This window comes from Scyliorhinus torazame, chromosome 11 (assembly GCF_047496885.1).
Source record: "Scyliorhinus torazame isolate Kashiwa2021f chromosome 11, sScyTor2.1, whole genome shotgun sequence".
Classification (NCBI taxonomy): domain Eukaryota; kingdom Metazoa; phylum Chordata; class Chondrichthyes; order Carcharhiniformes; family Scyliorhinidae; genus Scyliorhinus; species Scyliorhinus torazame.
In genome coordinates, this window is record NC_092717.1 from 182625115 (window position 1) to 182649468 (window position 24354).

Below are 24354 nucleotides of genomic sequence, written 5' to 3' on the forward strand. Positions count from 1 at the left end.
TATTCAGAACTACCTGCAGGTCAACGACAAGGGGGAAATTTCAGTAGCGGTGGTCTGGGAAACACTGAAGGCGATGGTCAGAAGGGAGCTGATCTCGATACGGGCCCATAGGGAGAAAGTGGAGAGGGCAGAGACTGACCAACTGGTAAAGGAGATACTACAGATCGACATGAGGTATGCGGAGTCCCCAGAGGCAAGGTCTTTAAGGGAATGGCGGAGGCTACAGGCGGAGTTCGGCTTGTTAACCACAGGGAGGGCGGTGGAGCAGCTGAGAAAGGCGAGGGGGGTGATCTATGAGAATGGAGAGAAGGCCAGCAGAATGCTTGCACAGCATCTTAGAAAGAGGGAGGCAGCCAGGGAGATAGGGAAAGTAAATGACGGAAATGGGAACCTGATTGGAGATTCAGCAGGGGCGAATAACGCGTTTAGGGATTTCTACAGTAGGCTGTATAGGTCGGAACCCCCTACGGGGCTGGAGGGAATGAGGCACTGCTTGGGAGGGCTGAATTTCCCAAAGGTGGACGGGGAGCTGGTAGAAGGGCTAGGGGCCCCGATCGGGTTGGAAGAGATAGTGGAGGGTCTGAAGGCCATGGAGTCAGGTAAAGCCCCGGGGCCAGATGGATACCCAGTGGAGTTTTATAAAACGTTCGCTGGGATATTGGGGCCGGTGTTGATGAGGATGTTCAATGAGCCAAGGGAAAGAGGCCCTGTCACAGGCCACGATTTCGCTGACAAGAACCCGGAGCTGTGTGGGTCCTCCAGGCCGAAATCCCTGTTGAATGTGGACGCCAAACTGCTGGCCAAAATTATTTTCCTCCAGGATTGAGGATTGTGTTCCGGACGTTATTGGGGAGGACCAGACGGGGTTCGTTAAGGGTAGGCAGTTGGTGGCCAATGTTAGAAGGTTGTTAAACGTGATCATGATGCCCCCGGAAGGTAGGGGGGTGGAGGTAGTGATCGCAATGGACGCAGAGAAGGCTTTTGATCGGGTAGAATGGCAATATCTGAGAGAGGTACTGGGACCGTTCGGATTTGGGCGGAGCTTTATTGACTGGGTCAGGTTGCTGTATCAGGCTCCTGTGGCAAGCGTATGTACGAATAGGACAACATCGGACTATTTTAGACTGCACAGGGGACGAGACAGGAATGCCCCCTCTCCCCACTGTTCTTTGCGCGCTATAGAGCCGTTGGCAAATCGTTGCTCTGAGAGCCTCAAGGGACTGGTCCGGGGGGGGGGGGGGGGGGGGGGGGGGGGAGAGAGACACGATTTTCAGAGATGGGACGCGCTCCCGTTGTCATTAGCTGGGAGGGTGCAGGCGGTGAAGATGACGGTCCTCCCGAGATTCCTGTTCGTGTTTCAATGTCTCTCCATCTTTATTCCGCGGTCCCTTTTTAAACGGGTCAACAGAGTGATCACTGGCTTCGTCTGGGCTGGCAAGACCCCACGAGTAAGGACGGTAATGCTTGAGCGGAGTCGGGGAGAGAGCGGGCTGGCGCTGCCAAATTTTAGTAACTGGGCTTCATGCAAGGGCACCAGTCTGGGGGCGCTGGTAACTGCGCCTCTGCCGTTCCCGCCGTCACGGTACTCCACCAGCCCCGTGGTGGTGGTGGCCCCGAGAATCTGGGGGCAATGGAGGAGACATGAGGGAGCAGAGGGAGCATCAGTCTGGTCCCAAATCTGTAATAATCACCGGTTTGCCCCGGGAAGTATGGATGGGGGGTTCCGGATATGGCAGAGAGCAGAGATTGAGAGGATGGGGGATATGTTTATCGAGGGGAGCTTTCCGAGTATGAGGGCGCTAGAGGGGAAGTTTGGGTTGGCGAGGGGAAACAAATTCAGGTTTCTGCAGGTGCGGGACTTCTTACGTAAACAGTTGTCAACCTTCCCGCTCCTACCGCTAATGGGGATTCAGGACAGGGTAGTTTTCAGAGGGTGTGTAGGAGAAGGAAGCGTCTCTGACATTTACAAGGAACTTATGGGGTCAGAGGCGACGCAGACAGAGGAGCTGAAGCGCAAGTGGGAGGAGGAGGTGGGAGGAGAGATAGAGGATTGTCTATGGGCGGACGCGTTGAGTAGAGTCAACGCGTCCGCAACATGTGCCAGGCTCAGCCTTGTACAATTCAAGGTCGTTCACCAGGCTCATATGACAGCGGTGCGGATGAGCAGGTTCTTTGGGGTGGAAGACAGCTGTGCAAAATGTGCGGGAGGACCACCGAACCATGTCCACATGTTCTGGGCATGTCCGAAGCTTACGGGATTTTGGCAGGGGTTTGCAGATGTCATGTCCACGGTGTTAAAAACAAGGGTGGCACTGAGTCCAGAGGTGGCGATTTACGGGGTGTCGGAAGACCCGGGAATCCAGGAGGAGAAAGAGGCAGACGTTCTGGCTTTTGCTTCCCTTGTAGCCCGGAGACGGATTTTATTAGCTTGGAGGGACTCAAAGCCCCGAAGTCGGAGACCTGGCTATCGGACATGGCTAACTTTCTCTGTTTGGAGAAAATCAAGTTCACCTTGAGAGGGTCACTGTTGGGGTTCGCCCGGAGGTAGCAACCGTTCATCAACTTCTTTGCGGAAAATTAATCGTCAGCAGAAGGGGGGGGGGGTTAGTTTAGCTTAGAGCAGGGGTTAATAAAGGTGGGACCTGTAAGGGAGGGAGACGGCTTTTACACTAAGTTTATAGTTTCATGTACAATGTTTATTTTGTTGTTGCTATACCAGAAATACCTCAATAAAATGTTTATTTTTAAAAAGGCATTAAAGGAGCATTTGAAACGCCATAGCATACGCACGCACACACTCTGCAACCAACCAAACACTGCAGTCTCCTTCGACGTCCTTCGCAAAATCCACAAACACGACTGCCCTGATAAACCCATATCAGCCTGCTTCTGCCCCACACAACTCAACTTCTTTCTATCTTGACTCAATCCTCTCCTCCCCTGCCAGTCTCTTCCCACCTACATTTGTGATTCCTCCGATGCCCTATAAATAGTCATGGTCGTGGATTAGGGAAGTGCTGCCTATGGAACCTTGGTGAGTTCCTGCACTGCATCTTGTAGATGGGACACACTACTGCTACTGTGCGTCGGTGATGGGAGTGAATATTTGTAGAAGGGATGCCAATAAATGGGCTGCTTTGTCCTCGATGGTGTTGAGCTTCTAGAGTGTTGTTTGAGCTGCACTCATCTAGGCAAGTGGGGAGTATTCCATTACACTCCTGACTTGTGCCTTGTTGGTGATGGACAGGCTTTGGGCAGTCAGGAGGTGAGTCACTCGTCACAGGAATTCCTAGCCTCGACTTCCGGGTGCGGCGATGACCAGCTGAGTCGCACGTTTCGGCAGCTCCCTGTGAAACGGACTTTTGGGCTCTTGATAGGAGCCCCAACGGTAATTTTAACGGCTGAAAACACCGTGCGGTGAACCAGAAGGGTGTTCCCCCTGGACACGGATGGAAAAAGGAGAGGAAAGTGGCCGGATTGCAGCGGATCCTTTGGAACAACGGCAAGGAAGGCAAGCAGAAACCAAGATGGCGTCGGAAGGTGGCAGTTTCATATGGGGCCCTGAACAACAAGAGTTTTTGAAACGCTGCGTGGAGGAGATAAAAAAGGAAATGAAGAAAGAGTTGTTGGCCCCGATACTACAGGCGATTGAAGGGCTGAAAGAGGAACAAAAGACCCAGGAGCAGGAGCTTCGGGTCGTGAAGGCGAAAGCAGCAGAGAATGAAAACGACATACAGGGCCTGGTGGTGAAGTCGGAGATACAGGAGGCACACCAGAAACGATCTGTGGAGAGGTTGGAGGCACTGGAAAATAACGCAAGGAGGAACAACTTGAGGATTCTTGGCCTTCCTGAAGGTGTGGAGGGGGCGGACGTCAGGGCATATGTGAGCACGATGCTGCACTCGTTAATGGGAGTGGAGGCCCCGACGGGTCCGTTGGAGGTGGAGGGAGCATACCGAGTTATGGTGCGAGGACCGAGAGCAGGAGAAGCTCCCAGAGCCATAGTGGTGAGATTTCTCCGTTTTAAGGATAGAGAAATGGTCCTTAGATGGGCGAAGAAAACTCGGTGTAGTAAATGGGAGAACGCGGTGATCCGCGTCTATCAAGATTGGAGTGCGGAGGTGGCGAGAAGGAGGGCGAGCTTTAATCGGGCCAAAGCGGTACTTCACAAAAAAAAGATAAAGTTTGGAATGCTGCAACCGGCAAGACTGTGGGTCACATATCAAGGGAGGCACCACTACTTTGAGACGGCGGATGAAGCGTGGACTTTTATTGTAGAAGAAAAATTGGAATGATTGGACTACGAAAATGAACGTTTGGACAAAGTGGTGGGACGAGTGGGGGGGGGGGGGGGGGGGGGCGAAGAGGGATTGTATGATTAATCCTGCGGTATGGTAACTTTTCTTTCTCCCACAGGTGGTGATGGGGGGAGGTGGGGAGGGAGAGGAGATGGGGCGTTGGCCATGGGAGGCGGGGCCGAGGGAGAGGCGCGGGTTTGGTTCCCACGCTATGATAATTATGGCGGGAATAGAGAAGCAGGAAGGAGGGGGCGCCGCACGGGGCGAGCCGTGATCACGGGGGGAAGCCGAGGTCAGCCAGAGTTTGCTGACTTCTGGGAGCAACATGGGGGGAGTAATTACGCTAGCGGGGGGTCTAGCGGGGGGGGGGGGAGGGGGGAATTACTGGGTTGCTGCTGCTGGGGAAAGGGGGGAGTGGGTGCGGGAAAGGATGGGCGGGGGGGCACCGTCTGGGAGAAATACAGCCGCGTGGGAACTGGGCGAGAAGCTGGAAAAAGATGATGGCTAACCGGCAAGGGGGGGGGGGTGGGAAGCCCCCCAACTCGGCTGATCACGTGGAACGTGAGGGGGCTTAACGGGCCGATAAAGAGGGCACGAGTACTCGCACACCTTAAGAAACTTAAAGCAGATGTGGTCATGTTACAGGAAACGCACCTGAAACTGATAGATCAGGTTAGGTTGCGCAAAGGATGGGTAGGGCAGGTGTTCCATTCGGGGCTGGATGCGAAAAACAGGGGGGTGGCTATATTAGTGGGGAAGCGGGTAATGTTCGAGGCAAAGACTATAGTGGCGGATAACGGGGGCAGATACGTGATGGTGAGTGGCAAATTACAGGGAGAGATGGTGGTGTTGGTAAACGTGTATGCCCCGAATTGGGACGATGCCAATTTTATGAGGCGAATGCTAGGACGCATCCCAGACCTAGAGACCGGAAAGCTGATAATGGGGGGAGACTTTAACACGGTGTTGGAACCAAGGCTGGATAGGTCGAAGTCCAGGACTGGTAGGAGGCCGGCAGCAGCCAAGGTGCTTAAGGATTTTATGGAGCAGATGGGAGGGGTGGACCCGTGGAGATTCAGTAGACCTAGGAGTAAGGAGTTCTCGTTTTTCTCCTATGTCCATAAAGTCTATTCACACATAGACTTTTTTGTGTTGGGTAGGGCATTGATCCCGAGGGTGAAGGGAACGGAATATACGGCTATAGCCATTTCGGATCATGCCCCACACTGGGTAGACTTGGAGATAGGGGAGGAAACAAGAGGGCGTCCACCCTGGAGAATGGATATGGGACTAATGGCGGATGAGGGGGTGTGCTTAAGGGTGAGGGGATGCATTGAAAAGTACTTGGAACTCAATGACAATGGGGAGGTTCAGGTGGGAGTGGTCTGGGAGGCGTTGAAGGCGGTGGTTAGGGGGGAGCTGATATCAATAAGGACACATAAAGGGAAGCAGGAGAGTAAGGAACGGGAGCGGTTGTTGCAAGAACTTTTGAGGGTGGACAGACAGTATGCGGAAGCACCGGAGGAGGGACTGTATAGGGAAAGGCAAAGGCTGCATGTGGAATTTGACTTGCTGACCACAGGCACTGCAGAGGCACAATGGAGGAAGGCGCAGGGTGTACAGTATGAATATGGAGAGAAGGTGAGCAGATTGCTGGCACACCAATTGAGGAAAAGGGGAGCAGCGAGGGAAATAGGGGGGGTGAGAGACGAAGATGGAGAGACGGAGCGGGGAGCGGAGAGAGTGAATGAAGTGTTTAAGACATTTTATAAAAAATTGTATGAAGCTCAACCCCCGGATGGGAGGGAGAGAATGATGGAGTTTTTGGATCGGCTGGAAATTCCCACGGTGGAAGAGCAGGAAAGGATGCGATTGGGAGCACAGATCACGGTAGAAGAAGTGGTGAAAGGAATTAGGAACATGCAGACGGGAAAGGCCCCGGGACCGGACGGATTCCCAGTTGAATTTTACAGAAAATATTTGGACTTGCTCGCCCCGCTACTGACGAGGACCTTCAACGAGGCAAAGGAAAGGGGACAACTGCCCCCGACTATGTCAGAAGCAACGATATCGCTTCTTTTAAAGAAGGAAAAGGATCCGCTACAATGCGGGTCCTACAGACCAATCTCCCTCCTCAATGTAGATGCCAAGGTCTTGGCCAAGGTAATGGCAATGAGAATAGAGGAATGTGTCCCGGGGGTGGTTCATGAGGACCAAACTGGGTTTGTGAAGGGGAGACAGCTGAACACGAACATACGGAGGTTGTTAGGGGTAATGATGATGGCCCCACCAGAGGGTGAAACGGAGATAGTAGTGGCGATGGATGCCGAGAAAGCATTTGATAGAGTGGAGTGGGATTATCTGTGGGAGGTGTTGAGGAGATTTGGGTTCGGAGAGGGGTATGTTAGATGGGTGCAGCTGTTGTATAGGGCCCCAGTGGCGAGTGTGGTCACGAATGGACGGGGATCGGCATATTTTCGGCTCCATAGAGGGACAAGGCAGGGATGTCCTCTGTCCCCATTACTGTTTGCACTGGCGATTGAGCCCCTGGCGATAGCGCTGAGAGGTTCCAAGGGATGGAGGGGAATACTTAGGGGAGGAGAAGAACACCGGGTATCTTTATATGCGGATGATCTGCTACTATATGTGGCGGATCCAGCGGAGGGGATGCCAGAAATAATGCGGATACTTGGGGAGTTTGGGGATTTTTCAGGGTATAAATTGAATATGGGAAAGAGTGAGCTGTTTGTGGTGCATCCAGGGGAGCAGAGTAGAGAAATAGAAGACCTACCGTTGAGGAAGGTAACAAGAGACTTTTGTTACCTGGGGATCCAGATAGCTAAGAATTGGGGCACATTGCACAGGCTAAATTTGACGCGGTTGGTGGAACAGATGGAGGAAGATTTCAAGAGATGGGACATGGTAGCATTGTCAATGGCAGGGAGGGTGCAGGCAGTTAAGATGGTGGTCCTCCCGAGATTCCTTTTTGTGTTTCAGTGTCTCCCGGTGGTGATCACGAAGGCTTTTTTCAAAAGGATAGAAAAGAGTATTATGGGTTTTGTTTGGGCCGGGAAGACTCCGAGAGTGAGGAAGGGATTCTTACAGCGTAGTAGGGATAGGGGGGGGCTGGCACTACCGAGCCTAAGTGAGTATTATTGGGCCGCTAATATTTCAATGGTGAGTAAGCGGATGGGAGAGGAGGAAGGAGTGGCGTGGAAGAGATTAGAGAGGGCGTCCTGTAGGGGGACCAGCCTGCAGGCTATGGTGACAGCCCCATTGCCGTTCTCACCAAGGAACTATACCACGAGTCCGGTGGTGGTAGCTACACTGAAGATTTGGGGACAGTGGAGACGACATAGGGGAAAGACCGGAGCACTGGGGGGGTCCCCGATAAGAAACAACCATAGGTTTGCCCCGGGGGGAATGGATGGGGGATATGGAATGTGGCAAAGAGCAGGTATAACGCAATTGAAAGATCTATTTGTGGATGGGAAGTTTGCGAGTCTGGGAGCGCTGACCGAGAAATATGGGTTGCCCCAAGGGAATGCATTCAGGTACATGCAATTGAGGGCTTTTGCGAGGCAGCAGGTGAGGGAATTCCCGCAGCTCCCGACACAAGAGGTGCAGGACAGAGTCATCTCAAAGAAATGGGTGGGGGACGGTAAGGTGTCGGATATATATAGGGAAATGAGAGACGAAGGGGAGACTATGATGGACGAACTAAAAGGGAAATGGGAAGAAGAGCTAGGGGAGGAGATTGAGGAGGGGATGTGGGCAGATGCCCTAAACAGGGTAAACTCGTCGTCCTCGTGCGCCAGGCTAAGCCTGATTCAGTTTAAGGTATTACACAGGGCACATATGACTGGAACACGGCTCAGTAAATTTTTTGGGGTGGAGGATAGGTGTGCGAGGTGCTCGAGAAGCCCAGCGAATCATACCCATATGTTTTGGTCATGCCCGGCACTACAGGGGTTTTGGATGGGGGTGACAAAGGTGCTTTCAAAAGTAGTAGGAGTCCGGGTCGAACCAAGCTGGGGGTTGGCTATATTTGGGGTTGCACAAGAGCCGGGAGTGCAGGAGGCGAAAGAGGCCGATGTTTTGGCCTTTGCGTCCCTAGTAGCCCGGCGCAGAATATTGCTAATGTGGAAAGAAGCCAAGCCCCGGGGGTGGAGACCTGGATAAATGATATGGCGGGGTTCATAAAGTTAGAGCGGATTAAGTTCGTCCTAAGGGGGTCGGCTCAAGGGTTTACTAGGCGGTGGCAACCGTTCGTCGAATATCTTGCGGAAAGATAGATAGGGGAGAACAAAGAAGGCAGCAGCAGCGGCCCAGGACTTGGGGGGGGGGGGGGGCTGTGTGGCCTGAGACAAGGCAGTCGCCAATTAGGGCTAGTTTTTATTTTTTGTTATTTAATATTTATTTATTTATTGTTGTTTTTGTTTAAATTTAAAAAAGGTCATTATTATCTGTATTGTTACAATGTTGTGTAAAGGATGCACAATGTACTGTGTTGGTTGACCAAAAATTTTCAATAAAATATTATTTAAAAAAAAAAAGGAATTCCTAGCCTCTGACCTGCTCACGTAGTTATTATTATTATTATTATAATAGTCACAGTATTTAAATGGCTAGTCCAGTTCAGTTTTTGGGCAATAATAATATTTTATTGCCGCAGTAGGTTTACATTAACAGTGCAATGAAGTTACTGTGAAAACCCCTAGTCACCACATTCTGGCGCTTGTTCGGGTACACAGAGGGAGAATTCAGAATGTACAAATTACCTAACAGCATGTCTTTCGGGACTGGTGGGAAGAAACCAGAGCACCCGGAGGAAACCCACACAGACACAGGGAGAACGTGTAGACTCCGCACAGACAGTGACCCAAGCGGGAACCGAACCCGGGACCCTGGCGCTGTGAAACAACAGTGCTAACCACTGTGTTACCGTGCCGCTCAACCATGTTAGGAAACGGAAGGATACAGGTCCAGAGAAAGTAGAAGGTCGGTTTGCCAGCTCAGCGGAACTGAAAGAAAAATATGGGTTCACAGATGCTGATGGGTTCAGGAACCTCCAGGTGCGCAGCTGGGTCAAAAGCCTTTCCGATGAAGCAGCCTTCTGCCTTGCTCAAGAGGATCTTAGCCTGCTCTGGTTTGGAGTGGCTAGCATGCCGGGTCCATATCAGCAGAAGATGCAAGTAGGTTTAGGAGACAGGCTCTGTTCAGGGTGTGACGGCAAAGTGGACGGAGGAGCTGGGTCCGCACTTGGACGAGGAAGTTTGGAGTGAGGAGTTGAGGAGGGTGAAGTCATCCAGCTGAAAGTGGTGATCTGAGCATAATTTATGAAGGCCAGAATGAGTCGATTTTTTGAAGGGGTGGATGATAGATGCGACCTGTGTCTGGGGGGCCTGGCACATCATGTGCACATGTTCTGGTCATGCTCAAAGCTGGCAGACTTCTGGAGGTCCTTTTTGAGACTATGTCGGCAATTCTTAACATTGGGTAGGAATCTTGGCCATTGGTGGTAATTTATGGGGATGGAACTCCGGATGGGTGGGGGCAGACATCCTGGCCTTTGCCTCACTGGTGGCAAGGAGGTGGATCCTGATGGGCTGGAGATGGATTACACCACCAAGCACCTTGGTGTGGTTGGGTGACTTGGAGTTTTTACATCTCAAGAAGGATAAGTTTACCCCGGAGGGGCCAGTGGAAGGGTTTGCCGCAGATGGCGGCACTTTATATTGCACTTTAAAGAGAATTAATAACTAAGTTTTACCTTTGTCAGGGAAGGGGCAGAACTCTTACTGTTTAATTGTTACTCTGTGTTTTTGTAGGTTTTGTACAAAAATTGTGGAAAAGATTTCAGAAGGATATTTCCAAAACCAAATGACACGACAAAGCCATCCGAAGGCCCGAGGTAGATTATAGGAGGTGAATTAAATGGAACTAGTAAGAGAGCAAACGTGCAAGAAAGGTAAACCCTGATGGAAGATGGGGTCACACTTTTCAAATGTACTTTCTGCCTATTTGAACCTATGAACTTGCACTATTCACTGATTGAGGTGGAATTGACTTTGACATTCAAGTAGTGGAAGCAAAGTCTTAAGCGTTCTAAGAAAACAGCCTGTTGGCTGAAAGTTTGTGGACCAATCTTTTTAGTTGAATCAACTAAAACCAAGCTAAACAACCTTCTTCATCTTCAACTTGCTTTCAGTTTGACTTTCTTAAAAAGCTTCATTTTTAAGCAGGGCTTGTTCACATTAAGATAACACAGACTGCAGAGAGACAATGTCTGAACACTCCTTACCCAAAGCAGCTTTGGCAGCAGCTGCAGCCACTCGGGGATCCACAACAGAGGCGAGGAATGCCACAGTGCTCATTACAGGATTCCCAGACTGGCTGAAAGGAACAGGCTGAAAGGCCAGAGGGCCAAGTGAGGAGTCAGTGTCTTCCAAGTAAGGGTCTTCAATGGGCAGTCGCAGAAAGTTCAATATGCACTCATCCTGAGTACGGCTCCCAACATGCTCTGATACTTTATTCCAGTCATCTTTGTACATTTCCAGAGCCTACAAAGGAAAAGAGTAAACTTAGATTTTGTTCAAAAATGTCAGCAGCACATCCAGATTACATTTGCAGTCAATTAAGGGACTTGAGAAAGTTCACAGTATGAGCAGATTCCGCAATTCTTGTGGTTGATAACAAACACCCAAACCTTGATCACTTCGTCCCAGAAATAACCAGTCAACTGAATCTTCAATTTTTCTTCACTACATTTCTCTTCAGACAATCTTATAAACATGCAAAACAGTTAAATGTCAAGAGTTTGCATATTTCTCTTCAAAATTTCAGCGATCAGATGACACAGCCATCCACACCACTCAGACTAATAAAGCTAATTTCTCCCATGCCAAATATTACTGATACCTCTATAAGCTGATACTTGCCTATCAAGCAACTCCCCACTTCCCCAAGCCAAGAAAGCATCATTGCTAATCAAAGAATAACAACTGAGCAAAGCATGAGCTGACCAACTCAGTTTTCCACTTCATTTGAAAGCATCATAGAATAATGCAGCATAAAGAGGTCATTCGGCACATGTCCACGCCAGTTCTGATGGGCACAAGCCCTGATGAACTCTATCCTGGGTTTGAAAAGAGGTAGCTATAGATATGGAGGATGCAGTGATTTAGAGTTTCCAAAATGCCTTAGATTCGACAACAGTTCCCAAAAAAGAAAATAGGGAACTATGTCAGTTGGTCCACCACCAGCAGTACGCAAAATGCTGGAATATATTATTGAGGACATGGTAACATAATGGTTATAAAGCAATAATTTGATTGCTAAGCAGAATCAACAGGACTTGCACAGGGATAATGGTGTTTACTTAATTGTTATGGTTGTAACAAGTAAGACAGGTAAAGGGGAACAAGTGGACACAGCATATTTAGATTTTCAAAAAGCCTTCAATAAGGGGCAACACAATTTCATTACACAAAACTAGGAGTCATGGGACGGGGGTAATAATTAGCATGGAGTGAGGATTGGTTAATGGACAGAAAACGGTTGCATAAACAGGACATTTTTCAAGTTAGCAGGTTCAGACTAGTGGGGGATCCAAAGAATCAGTACTTGGGACTCAGCTATTTACCATCCATATTAGTGACTAATGAGGGGGCTAAGTGCAGCACGTTCAAGTTTACTGATAATGCAAAGTTAGGTGGGAAAATGAGTCGTGAGGGTGCTAAAAGGCTGCAGGAGGATCTGGACAGATGGGTTGGCTGTGTGGGCAAGAAAATGGCAGAAGAAATACAATGCAGCAGTGTGATGGTATCCATTTTGGTCGGAAAAATTTGAAAAAGCCACGTTTTATTTTGAATGGTGAGGGACTGGGAAATGTTTGCAGATGAATCTGGCGACCACTGTGCAGAAGACAATAGAAAATGGAGTGCGAGTCATTTGGCCCCTCAAGCCTGGTCACCATTCGATCAGAACATAACTGATCAGACGATGGCCTTTTCTACCTGTCCCAAAAACCCTAGACTCCCATGTCAATCAAAAGTCTCTCCAGCTCAGCCTTGAATATGTTCCATGAGACAGCCTCCTCCATTGCTCTATGGGAAAAAAAATTCAAAGACTAATAACTCTCAGAAGAAATTCCTCCTGACATCAGTCCTAAACGGCTGCCCCCTTATTCTGAAATTGTAGGCCCTTCATTACAGATTCCTACAGAAGGAGAAACACCCTCTCAGCATCTAGAATCTTCTATCTTTCAATAAGATCACCTCTCATTTTTTTAAGCTTGAAATCAGTGGAGGCCCAACCTTTTTTCATAGGACTACTCTTCAGGAATTTAAAATATTTATAATCACACTTTCCACTTTATACAATAGAAAATAACAAGAGTAAATAGTTACATACATAAAAAACCAAAAACGTAAAATAACCCTTCACAAAACCTAACCCCCACTTCCTTTCTCCCCCCATCCCCTCCTCACAACTAACAGTGACCAATTCCTTGAAATAAACAATAAAATGCAGCCATCACCGATAGAACCCCTTGATTGCTCCCCTTGCTGTGCACTTGACTTTCTCGAGGTATAGGAACTCCATCAGATCTCCCAGCCACACTGAGGGACTGGGCAAAGAAGCAGACCTCCACCCAACAGTACTCATCTCCAGGTAATCAGCGAGGCGAAGGTCAGGACATCGGCCCTCGTGGCCAGCAGGTGTGACACCCCAAAAATGGCCAATAAGGGACAGGGCTCCAGCTCAATTTTCAGAATCGCTGCCATGGTGCGAAAGAAAGACCCAGAAACCCACGAACTTGGGACAAACGGCACATTAGCACAGTGGTTAGCACTCTTGCTTCATAGTGCCAGGGACGCGGGTTCAATTCCCGGCTTGGGTCACTGTCTGTGCAGTCTATACATTCTCCCAGTGTCTGTGTGGGTTTCCTCCGGGAGCTCAAGTTTCCTGCCACAAGTCCTGAAAGAAGTGCTTGTTAGGCGAATTGGACATTCTCAATTCTCCCTCAGTGTACCCGAACAGGTGCCAAAGTGTGGCGACTAGGGGATTTTCACAGTAACTTCACTGCAGTGTTAATGTAAGCCTACTTGTGCAATAATAAAGATTATTATACAAGACCAGAACATAGTACGAAGTCTTACAACACCAGGTTAAAGTCCAACAGGTTTGTTTCGATGTCACTAGCTTTCGGAGCGCTGCTCCTTCCTCAGGTGAATGCAGAGGTCTGTTCCAGAAACACATATATAGACAAATTCAAAGATGCCAAACAATGCTAGGAATGCAAGCATTAGCAGGTGATTAAATCTTTACAGATCCAGAGACGGGGTAACCCCAGGTAAAAGAGGTGTAAATTGTATCAAGCCAGGACAGTTGGTAGGATTTCGCAGGCCAGATGGTGGGGGATGAATGTAATGCGACATGAATCCCAGGTCCCGGTTGAGGCCGCACTCATGTGTGCGGAACTTGGCTATAAGTTTCTGCTCGGCGATTCTGCGTTGTCGCGGGTCCTGAAGGCCGCCTTGGAGAACGCTTACCCGGAGATCAGAGGCTGAATGCCCTTGACTGCTGAAGTGTTCCCCGACTGGAAGGGAACATTCCTGCCTGGTGATTGTTGCGCGATGTCCGTTCATTCGTTGTCGCAGCGTCTGCATGGTCTCGCCAATGTACCACGCTTCGGGACATCCTTTCCTGCAGCGTATGAGGTAGACAACGTTGGCCGAGTCGCACGAGTATGTACCGCGTACCTGGTGGGTGGTGTTCTCACGTGTAATAGTGGTATCCATGTCAATGATCTGGCACGTCTTGCAGAGATTGCCATGACAGGGTTGTGTGGTGTCGTGGTCACTGTTCTGAAGACTGGGTAGTTTGCTGCAAACAATGGTTCGTTTGAGGTTGCGCGGTTGTTTGAAGGCAAGTAGTGGGGGTGTGGGGATGACCTTGGCAAGATGTTCATCGTCATCCCCACACCCCCACTACTTGCCTTCAAACAACCGCGCAACCTCAAACGAACCATTGTTTGCAGCAAACTACCCAGTCTTCAGAACAGTGACCACGACACCACACAACCCTGTCATGGCAATCTCTGCAAGACGTGCCAGATCATCGACATGGATACCACTATTACACGTGAGAACACCACCCACCAGGTACGCGGTACATACTCGTGCGACTCGGCCAACGTGGTCTACCTCATACGCTGCAGGAAAGGATGTCCCGAAGCGTGGTACATTGGCGAGACCATGCAGACGCTGCGACAACGAATGAACGGACATCGCGCAACAATCACCAGGCAGGAATGTTCCCTTCCAGTCGGGGAACACTTCAGCAGTCAAGGGCATTCAGCCTCTGATCTCCGGGTAAGCGTTCTCCAAGGCGGCCTTCAGGACCCGCGACAACGCAGAATCGCCGAGCAGAAACTTATAGCCAAGTTCCGCACACATGAGTGCGGCCTCAACCGGGACCTGGGATTCATGTCACATTACATTCATCCCCCACCATCTGGCCTGCGAAATCCTACCAACTGTCCTGGCTTGAGACAATTCACACCTCTTTAACCTGGGGTTACCCCATCTCTGGATCTGCAAAGATTTAATCACCTGCTAATGCTTGCATTCCTAGCATTGTTTGGCATCTTTGAATTTGTCTATATATGTGTTTCTGGAACAGACCTCTTCATTCACCTGAGGAAGGAGCAGCGCTCCGAAAGCTAGTGACATCGAAACAAACCTGTTGGACTTTAACCTGGTGTTGTAAGACTTCGTACTGTGCTCACCCCAGTCCAACGCCGGCTTCTCCACATCAAGACCAGAACATGTGCACATTGTTAGCTGGACCTCTCGAACAGCGCTCGCACCGGTCTTCACCCCTGCAAAGAAACAATTCATTCTGGACTTGGTCAGGTACACCCTAAGAAGTTGGATCAAACCAAGCCTCGTACACGAGGATGTGGAGTTCACCGTGCGAAGCACCTCAGTCCATATCTCATCATTATCAAATATGGGCCACAACTCCTCCTCCCAACTAGCCTTGACCTATTCCACTGACAAAGTATTCCGACAAAACCCGTCCATAAATACCAGAAGTGCTCCCCTCCTGCGGGCGAAATAACCCTATCCATTAGATAGGTTGGTGGCATCATGGGGAATGTTCGGGAAATCAGTTTTGCAAAATTGCGAACTTGAAGATATCTGAATGAATCTGAACCAGAGAGAGTCCAAACCTTTTGGTCAATTCCGCCAGACTCGAGGCAGCACTGTGGTGCAGTGGTTAGCACTAGGACTGCGGCACTGAGGTCCCGGGATCGAATCCCGGCCCTGTGTCACTGTCCCTGTGGAGTTTGCACATTCTCCCCGTGTTTGCGTGGGTTTCACCCCCACAACCCAAAGATGTACAGGTTAGGCGGATTGGCCACGCTAAATTGCCCCTTAATTGGAAAAGAAAATAATTGGATAGAGAACAAACCTTTTTTTTTCCAAAGAATGCAGCAAGAACTGAAATCATCAGCTGGAGGCCTCAGCAAAAATTTAACATTAAATGCAAAGCATAGTTAGCCTCTTACAAGGTAGCTTACAGTGTAGCTAGAGAAAGTGCCCCACACTGTTGCAAAGAGATTAATTCTCGCTACAGCATATAAATATGGCTCGCACAGTCCTTGAGGGGTCAGCTGAAAAACTGAAATGCATCCCACTTAGTGATGACAGTGGGTCACTGAATTTGTGATATTGCCAAAGATTTAGGATTACAGCTTATTTCTAGTTTAAAGTTAGTACAGGAGTTTGCTGTTCCACACAGAGGTACGTCAGCTAGATCAAGGGTTTAGGTGCTTTGCAGAGCTTACGAACTGAGCTGTGAAATCCACAGCTTTCTCCTTGAGAAATAGTCTCCTCTGGCTGATTTGTTTGGTGATGAAAATGGGATGCTGACTGTCTTGTCATACAGGCATTTTTTTTTTCCAATTCTACATGAACTGAACCTCAAATAGCTATGGAAGAATGAGGATTGCTTTCGACACTATGAAGAAATTGATGCTTTTCAAAAGCAATTCAAAATTTATCGCGTGCGGGGCAGCACGGTGGTGCAGTGGTAGCACTGCAGTCTAACGGCGCCGAAGTCCCAGGTTCGGTCCCGGCACGGTGTCACTGTCCGTGTGGAGTTCGCACATTCTCCCTGTGTTTGTGTGGGTTTCGCCTCCACAACCCAAAGATGAGCACGGTAGGTGGATTGAACACGCTAAATTGCCCCTTAATTGGAAAAATGAATTGGGTACTCTAAATTTATTTATTTATTTATTTTTAAATTATCACGTGCAAGTATAAACCAGAACTCCGATATGTTCCTCACAATGCTCGGCACAAAGAAAACAGTGTTTGTAAGAGAACTATGAAGAGACCAACCAGCCTTATTCAGTCACATCTGCCTATACTGATCAACAGTTTTTGTCGCTACTTTCCAGAGGCGACTTTCAGATTTTTAGAGACCGGGAGGGTGAAAAATCCCTTGGCGATCAGGACCTCAGAGTCAGTTATCAACTTGCAGTTGACTCCAAATGAGGAAACAGAGCTGCTGTACTTGACCTATGACAGCACATTAAAAGGACACCACAATCCAGGAGGTTGTCAGAACTCTGGAGCAGTATCGCCCAGGAGTGTTTAAACATTTTTTTTTGCTGTTGCTTTTCACGACGACCTACATGTGCAAGATTGGATTTTCCATTCTCACAAAGATGAAGACTGCACAAAGGAATCGCTGAACTCTGCATCTGATATGTGCATTGCCCTCTCCTCCTGTGAACCTGATTGGAGTAAGATTGTGAGGACCACGCAGGTTCCCCTTTCACACTGCAGGTAAGCCAATGTGGCATGGGTCGCAAAGGTCAGGCAGTTGCCAAAAATGGGTCCCGGGAAAAACATTTTGAAAAACACTGATTTAGAACATACTGCCTCAGAACAAGGGGTTAGCAATATAGGACCGAGCTTATATGAGGTTTCTTCACAGACATTGATGGGAATTTCTATTCCAGAGAGCGGTGGATGCTTAGTCATCAGGCGTATTCAAGTCAGAGGCAAACAGACTCTTGGGCACCAAGGAAATTGAAGGATGTAGGCACAGTGCAGGAAAGGGGAGTACAAGATAGATAATCAGCCATGTTCTTGACGAATGACAAAGCAGGCTCAAAAGGATCAAATAGTGTACTGCAGCTCCTATCTGTGTTCTTCAGCAGAGATATTCTTTTTGTCCCCCCCAACCCACCCCATTCTTTTTCTATCGTGCTGTAAACGTTTTTCACTGATGTATTTATGTATTATCTGGTCAAAGAAACAATTGCAACTGCTTCCACTCGCCTTCCGACCCTGGGGAACACCACTGAACTTTTCCTCCCTTCACGCCATGCCTGCCTCCCCTTTGCAAAAAAAAAAAACAAACAGATGCACATCTTCAATCACATAACCATTTCAAGATTCTCTGATGCTTCAAAGAACTCAACCATGGCAGGTCGTGCAACTGAACTCAATAAAATTGGTAATTTTTGATCTGTTAGGGAAAATGACGTGCATGTGCGGAATTGTGGTCAAGTCGCAACTGGCTCATGGATGCTCTTTGATGAAGAGAATCCATCATCCACCTGGTCCTACCTACAGGAATCTAGCCAGACACAGGTCTACAATTCAATGCACTCTGAATTAGGCTAACAAGGAACCCGATTAGAAGTACCACTCAAGAGCAGAGTCAGCACAAGGACTGTAGCCGAGTCCCATCAGCATCTCTGAATAATGAGGAACAGCAATACATATAACCTTGCCAACGTTCATATTCAGAGAACAAAAATAAAATTCCTACACATGAATACATTAGTTTATTTAGATGCTGGAAATCTGAAATAAAAACAGCAAATGCTGAAATACTCAACAGGTCAGGTAACATCTGTGGAGAGAAAGTTTTTTTTTAAATAATTTTTATTAAAGGTTTTCATAAAATATCAATAACAAAATGAGAAATAAAAAAGAACCCAACAGGGTTAAGTACAAAACACAAACTAAAAAAGCAACCCCCCAAACACCTACCCCCCCCCCGTACCTAAATAATAAATTAACATTAACACCCCGACTTAAGACAACAGGTGGATACAGCCCCTCAGACCCTTCCAGTGTAAATATCATAAACAAAAATAAAGTAAACCCCCCCCCCCCCCCCGAGCTGCTGCTGCCATTGACCAATGTCTATCGTTCTGCCAGAAAGTCTAAGAACGGTTGCCACCGCCTAAAGAACCCTTGTACCGACCCTCTCAAGGTGAATTTCACCCTCTCCAATTTAATGAACCATGCCATAATCGCTGATCCAGGATTCCACGCTTGGGGGCCTCGTATCTTTCCACTGAAGGAGAATCCTTCGCCGGGCTACCAGGGACGCAAGGCCAGAATTCCGGCCTCTTTCGCCTCCTGCACTCCCGGCTCCTCTGCCACCCCAAATATTGCGAGCCCCCAGCCCGGTTTGACCCTGGATCCTACCACCCACGACACCGTCCTCGCTACGCCCTTCCAAAATTGCTCCAGTGCTGGGCATGCCCAGAACATATGGGTGTGATTTGCTGGGCTCCCTGAGCACCTAACACACCTGTCCTCACCCCCAAAGAACCTGCTCATCCTTGTCCCGGTCATGTGTGCCCTGTGCAGCACCTTAAACTGTATGAGGCTGAGCCTCGCGCATGAAGAGGAAGAGTTCACCCTCCCTAGGGCATCTGCCCACGTCCCCTCTTCGATCTCCTCTCCCAACTCCTCCTCCCACTTACCTTTCAACTCCACCACCGAGGCCTCCTCCTCCTCCTGCATCACCTGGTAAGTTTCGGAGATCTCCCCCCCCCCCCCCCCCCCCCCCCCCCCCCGCCCCGAGAGCACCCTGTCCTGTACTGTGTGTGGCAGTAGCCGTGGGAATTCCACCACCTGCCATCTGGCAAACGCCCTTACCTGTAAGTACCTGAAGGTGTTCCCCGGGGGGAGCCCGTATTTCTCCTCCAGCTCACCCAAGCTCGCGAACTTCCCGTCCACAAACAGGTCCCCCAACTTTCGTATGCCTGCCCTGTGCCACCCCGAAAACCCTCCACCTGTTCTTCCTGGGGCGAACCGGTGGTTCCCCCGTAATGGGGTCCACGTCGAGGCCCTAACTTCCCCCCTATGCCGCCTCCACTGCCCCCAAAGTTTGAGGGCCGCCACCACCACCGGGCTCGTGGCATACCTCCTTGGAGGGAGCGGCAGCGGCGCCGTTGCCAGCGCCCCCAGATACGTACCCACACAGGACGCCGTCTCCAGCCTCTTCCATGCAGCCCCCTCCCCCTCCATCACCCACTTGCGCACCATTGTCGCATTGGCGGCCCAGTAGTACCCACAGAGGTTGGGCAGCGCCAGCCCCCCCCTATCTCTACTCCGCTCCAGGAACACCCTTCTCACCCTCAGAGTCCCTCGCGCCCACACAAACCCCATTATACTCCTGTTAACCCGCCTGAAAAAAGCCTTCGGGATAAACACGGAGAGGCACTGGAACAGGAACAAAAACCTTGGGAGCACCGTCATTTTGATTGACTGTGTGGAGAGAAAGTTAAGGGTGTTGACGACCCTTCATCAAAACTTCTCAAACTGCCGTTCTCATCAGATACCCGAAACAATAACTCTCTCCACAGATGCAGCTTGACCAGAGTATTGAGGATTTTCTGTTTTTATTACATTAAAATTCCTTCCAGCACAAAACTACACTGGGGTGAATGGCCCACAAGAATATTAGCATCTTCATGACAGTGCAAGGTGCTATGCCAAACAGTATAATGTCATCATCCACAGCATATTTACTGGGTTGCAATTAGAAGTGGGAACTCCAGTCAATTGCTTTTCCTCTAATGCAGAAACTGGCCACTACCAACAAATGCCATCCCAGCTGAGGCAAAGGTTAAATCTGCGACCTGTTGCTGCGCTGCTCAGCTGTGTCACAAGTTGAACCGGTTCATGTACTCATTTTAAACACAGCTTTTCAAACCAGTCACTAGGAACAAAAGGAATGTCAAACAGAACATGTTGGCTATAATACTGCCATATTGAAAGCTCAGTTGTTCATTTATGCACTCCATGCAGCCTCAAGAAATCATAAAATTGCGACTTAAACAGCCTTCGTATTAATCTGCTGCTCAACAAAATCTTTTAAAACCTCAGCGTTTCTAGTTATTCCAAAATGATTAAACAGTTATCACATTTTTGTTCTGATACTGACAGAATTTACATTATAGCAATTTGGAGGTTAAAATGGCCACATTTTACATTGAACTGTATGATTGGTTCTCGTCAAATGCAGTACACCTATTGCACTTAAGTTGTATATTTTGTGCAAAACTGCATTTGTAAACATTTATTGCAAGTATCCAGTTCAGAAACATTCTTATTGAAATAGAAAACAACACACCCAGAGAAATTCATGACAGCCATCATAAATGCTGGACGCACAAGTGCAACTCATTCAGTTTGTGCCAGCTAATGTTTTTTGGCTGAGGGATGAACCATGACAAAGACATTATAAAAATTTATTGGCACTCTTCCTATATGGCAATGAGATAGGTAGTAAGATAAGAGGTAGATAGTTTAAGATTGCACATCAAATTGTCTAATGTATTTCAGCCAATACATTCCCACAAGGGGCAAAATGGGTCAAACAAAGCCAGAGATCCCTTAACGTTGAAAGAGATAAGAGGATAGGATGAAGCAGAAAAAGGTTACATATCACAGAAGTTAAGTATGTGAGAACCAGGCTGAATAAGTAAGTTCAGAAGAGAGTGAGATAGGAAATATAAGTTGAGACTGACAGCCAACAGAATGAAATCCAAAAGTCTCCTGTAAGCATATAAATAACAAGAATGTCATACGAGGAGGAATGGGTCGTTTGCGACCAAAAAGGAGATCAATACACGGAGGAAGAGGACATGGCACAGGTACCAAATTGGAGTTTTGTTTGTCATTACCAATGAAGATGTTGCTGGAGTCCCAGTGAACACTGGATGAGCTAAAAATTGACGCAGATGAGGTACTAAAAAGACTCTGTTTAAAATCGATAAGTCACCAAGACCAGATGAGATACATCGAGGATACAGAGGAAAGGATGGAAATTGCACAGGAACAGCGGTAATCAGTCCCCTGCAAGCTACAGAACAGTGCCAGAGGACTGGAGAATTATGAACCTTTACCAAAAATGAAAAAGGTAAATACTGCAGAGGGTGGAAATCAGAAATCAAAACAAAATGTTTAAAATAGTCAGGAAGTCAGACAGCATCTGTGAAGAGAAATAAAATTTACCTTTCAGGTTGATGATCTTTTATCTGTTTTATTGCAAATTCTGATGGTCCCTTGGCTGTGGGAAAGTTTCTAGAAACTATGATCTGCAACAAAATTAACTTGGGCAAGTGTGGATTAATTATGGGATGCCAACACTGATTTGTGAAAGACAAATTGGGTTTAACTAACCGGATTTGAGCTGAACCACGGAGGCGGAGCTGGTCAACAGCCGAGGGGAGAAGTGGGGTGACTCTCAACCTCCAGACCAGAGCGGAGGCAACCAAAAAAGAAGAGAGACCACCGGGCCAAATAGCCAGCAGCCAGCCAGGAGCACACGTGGTTGTTAAGGGTAGTTGATCAAGACACAGCCACCCGGGCAAAAGCAGAGGTGAGGTGAGCAGAGCAGCAGTCGGGAGATGCGGAGGAGGCCAGGCGGGCACCAGTGTAGTGTCTCAGGGAATCGGGAGCAGCAGCCAGGGAGAGCAGGGCAACTCGACCAGAGCCAGCGACCAGCAAGGCAGCAGGGCTCAGAATGAGGGAGCTGGGCAGCGAGGGTGAAATTGTGGGTTTGTGTGCCTTGCATTGTGAGAGCTCAGGGAGGGCAGCGTCAGGAGGGCATTGGCGTCATTCAGGGTGGGGCTTGACGTCATTGGGATGGGTAATGACCTGGGGCCCCCACAAGTCTAAGTCCGCCTCTGGTGTTTGAGGTGGTCCACATGGACCTCCAAAACACGTTTGATAAAATGCCATATAACAGGCTTATCAGTAAATTTGAAACCTATGGAAACAAGAGGCAGTAGCAGCACGGACATGAAGTTGACAGAGTTACAAGAAACAGTGGTGGAGATCAGTTATTTTTCTGGCAGGAAGGTGTACAGCAGGGTTCCCTAGGGACTGTTACTGGGACGACTGCTTTTCCGACTCTATTAATGACTTGCACTTCAGTGTGCAGAGCATAATTTAAAAATCTGCAGATGAAAAAGCTTGAAAGTGTTATGAACTGTGATGCGGCCAATGACCGACTTCAAAAATGACATTGGTTGGTGGAATAGGCAAACATGTGGCAGATTAAATTTAATACAGAGAAGTGTGAAGGGATACATCATAGAAGCAGACATAAATAAAATAGGGATGCAATTCCAAAAGGGGGACAGGAGCAGAGGGGCCAGAGAAAATACATGCACAAATCTTTGCACGAGGCTGAACAAGTTGAGAAAACAGTGAATAAACCATGCACGATGCTGAGCTTTATAAATAGAGCCATGAAATGACAGAAGCAAATTAGTCATAAAGAACCTTCATAAAACCTCAGCTGGAGCATTTTGTCCATTCATTTTTTTTTTTATTCTCCATTTTCACATTTTCCTTCAAATATTTACACTCCACCCACAAACAGTAAATGGTAACAAATACAAAATCAATCCCCTGAACAATACCAATGATCCCATCCTCCCACCACCCCAAACAACGGCCCACCTGTCAATATATGCATCCAATAAACCAAACCCTCCCACAAAAAACAAAAGAGAAAGAGAAAAAGAAAAAGGAGTCCGGGACCGCACATGGTCACCATTGACCTATAGAGTCCACTCCCCCTCCCCCCCTACACTCAACGCCATCCAGCCTCTGAAAGAGCACCGTACATGATACCCAAGAGTTGTAAACCCCCCCCCCCCCCCCCCCCACCAAGTCTCCAACTCCTCCCGTCCACTGCCTCTTGTAAAACTCCTCCCCCCAACCTCGGTTCCTTCCCCCCAACTTTCCACCCCGGCTAGACCACTCGGACCCTGTCCTGCCAGGCTCCAATGGCCGCAGCCCCTCCCCCCCCACCTCACTCCCGTTCACTGGCCGGCTTAAACCGGCCAGCGTGGAGGCCCCCACCCGGGTCCCTTTCCCCCTTGCCCGGCCCTAGGAAAGCCCAGAGATCCCCTTTTAGCACACAAACCCCGCATATCCATCTACACCCCAAAGAGCCCTCATTTCAAGTGAAAGTCCCATCACTTCCCTTGTCCAAATATTTCCAACATTGGCTCCTTTAGCCCCTACACCCGCGCGCAGTGAAACAAAAAAGAAGAAAATACAGTCATGAGGTTACATCGGCACATGTCCATTTCTCAATTTGTCAGTTCTGCCACAGTCCTTCTGCCTTCGCAAACTTGGAAGCACAGAGTCACTGCCCTTGGCGGCTCACTCGCCTTTGGTACAGGCCTCCACGACCGATGAGCCCGATCCAGTTCGTATCGGGAGGGATCCTCCCCCTCCCGCAATAGCTTTGCCAGCATCGCGGCAAAATACTCAGTCGGCTTCGGTCCTACAACTCCTTCGGGCAGCCCCACAATCCTCAAATTCTGTCGCCTGGATCTGTTTTCCAGGTCTTCCATTTTTCCTCGCAGATCCTGGTTAATGTCCATCACCTTCCGCATCTCCTTCCCCATCGAGGCTAGTTGATCACCGTGCTGCAATAATGTCTCCTCCACTTCCTTCAGTGCCTCCCCTTGCTCCCGCACCTCCGCCACTGCGCTCGCCAGCGCAGTCATCACCAGGGAAATCGCCTCCTCCACCAGCGCAACCAAAACCTCCCTCATCTCCTTCCTCGCTGTCTCCATCCATTTCGCAAACTGCGCAAACTGCTTTTCGAATTCCGCAGCCATCACCTTAGTTATTCCTTCAGCCTTAAGCACTGCGGCCTCCCCTGGTGCTCCAGCCTCCATTTTCTTTACTGACCCCGC

At 48.8% G+C, this 24354-nt stretch overlaps 1 protein-coding gene across 3 annotated transcripts in view; it reads right to left on the reverse strand.

Annotated features, from left to right (window-relative positions):
• smarcc1a (SWI/SNF related BAF chromatin remodeling complex subunit C1a) overlaps window positions 1-24354 on the reverse strand; it is a 288801-nt gene that overhangs the window by 120952 nt on the left and 143495 nt on the right. For all 3 annotated transcript variants that reach the window (XM_072468117.1, XM_072468118.1, XM_072468116.1), the window contains exon 20: window positions 10603-10861. In XM_072468117.1, the coding sequence (XP_072324218.1) occupies window positions 10603-10861 (259 nt within the window). The remainder of the gene's footprint in view (window positions 1-10602; window positions 10862-24354) is intronic.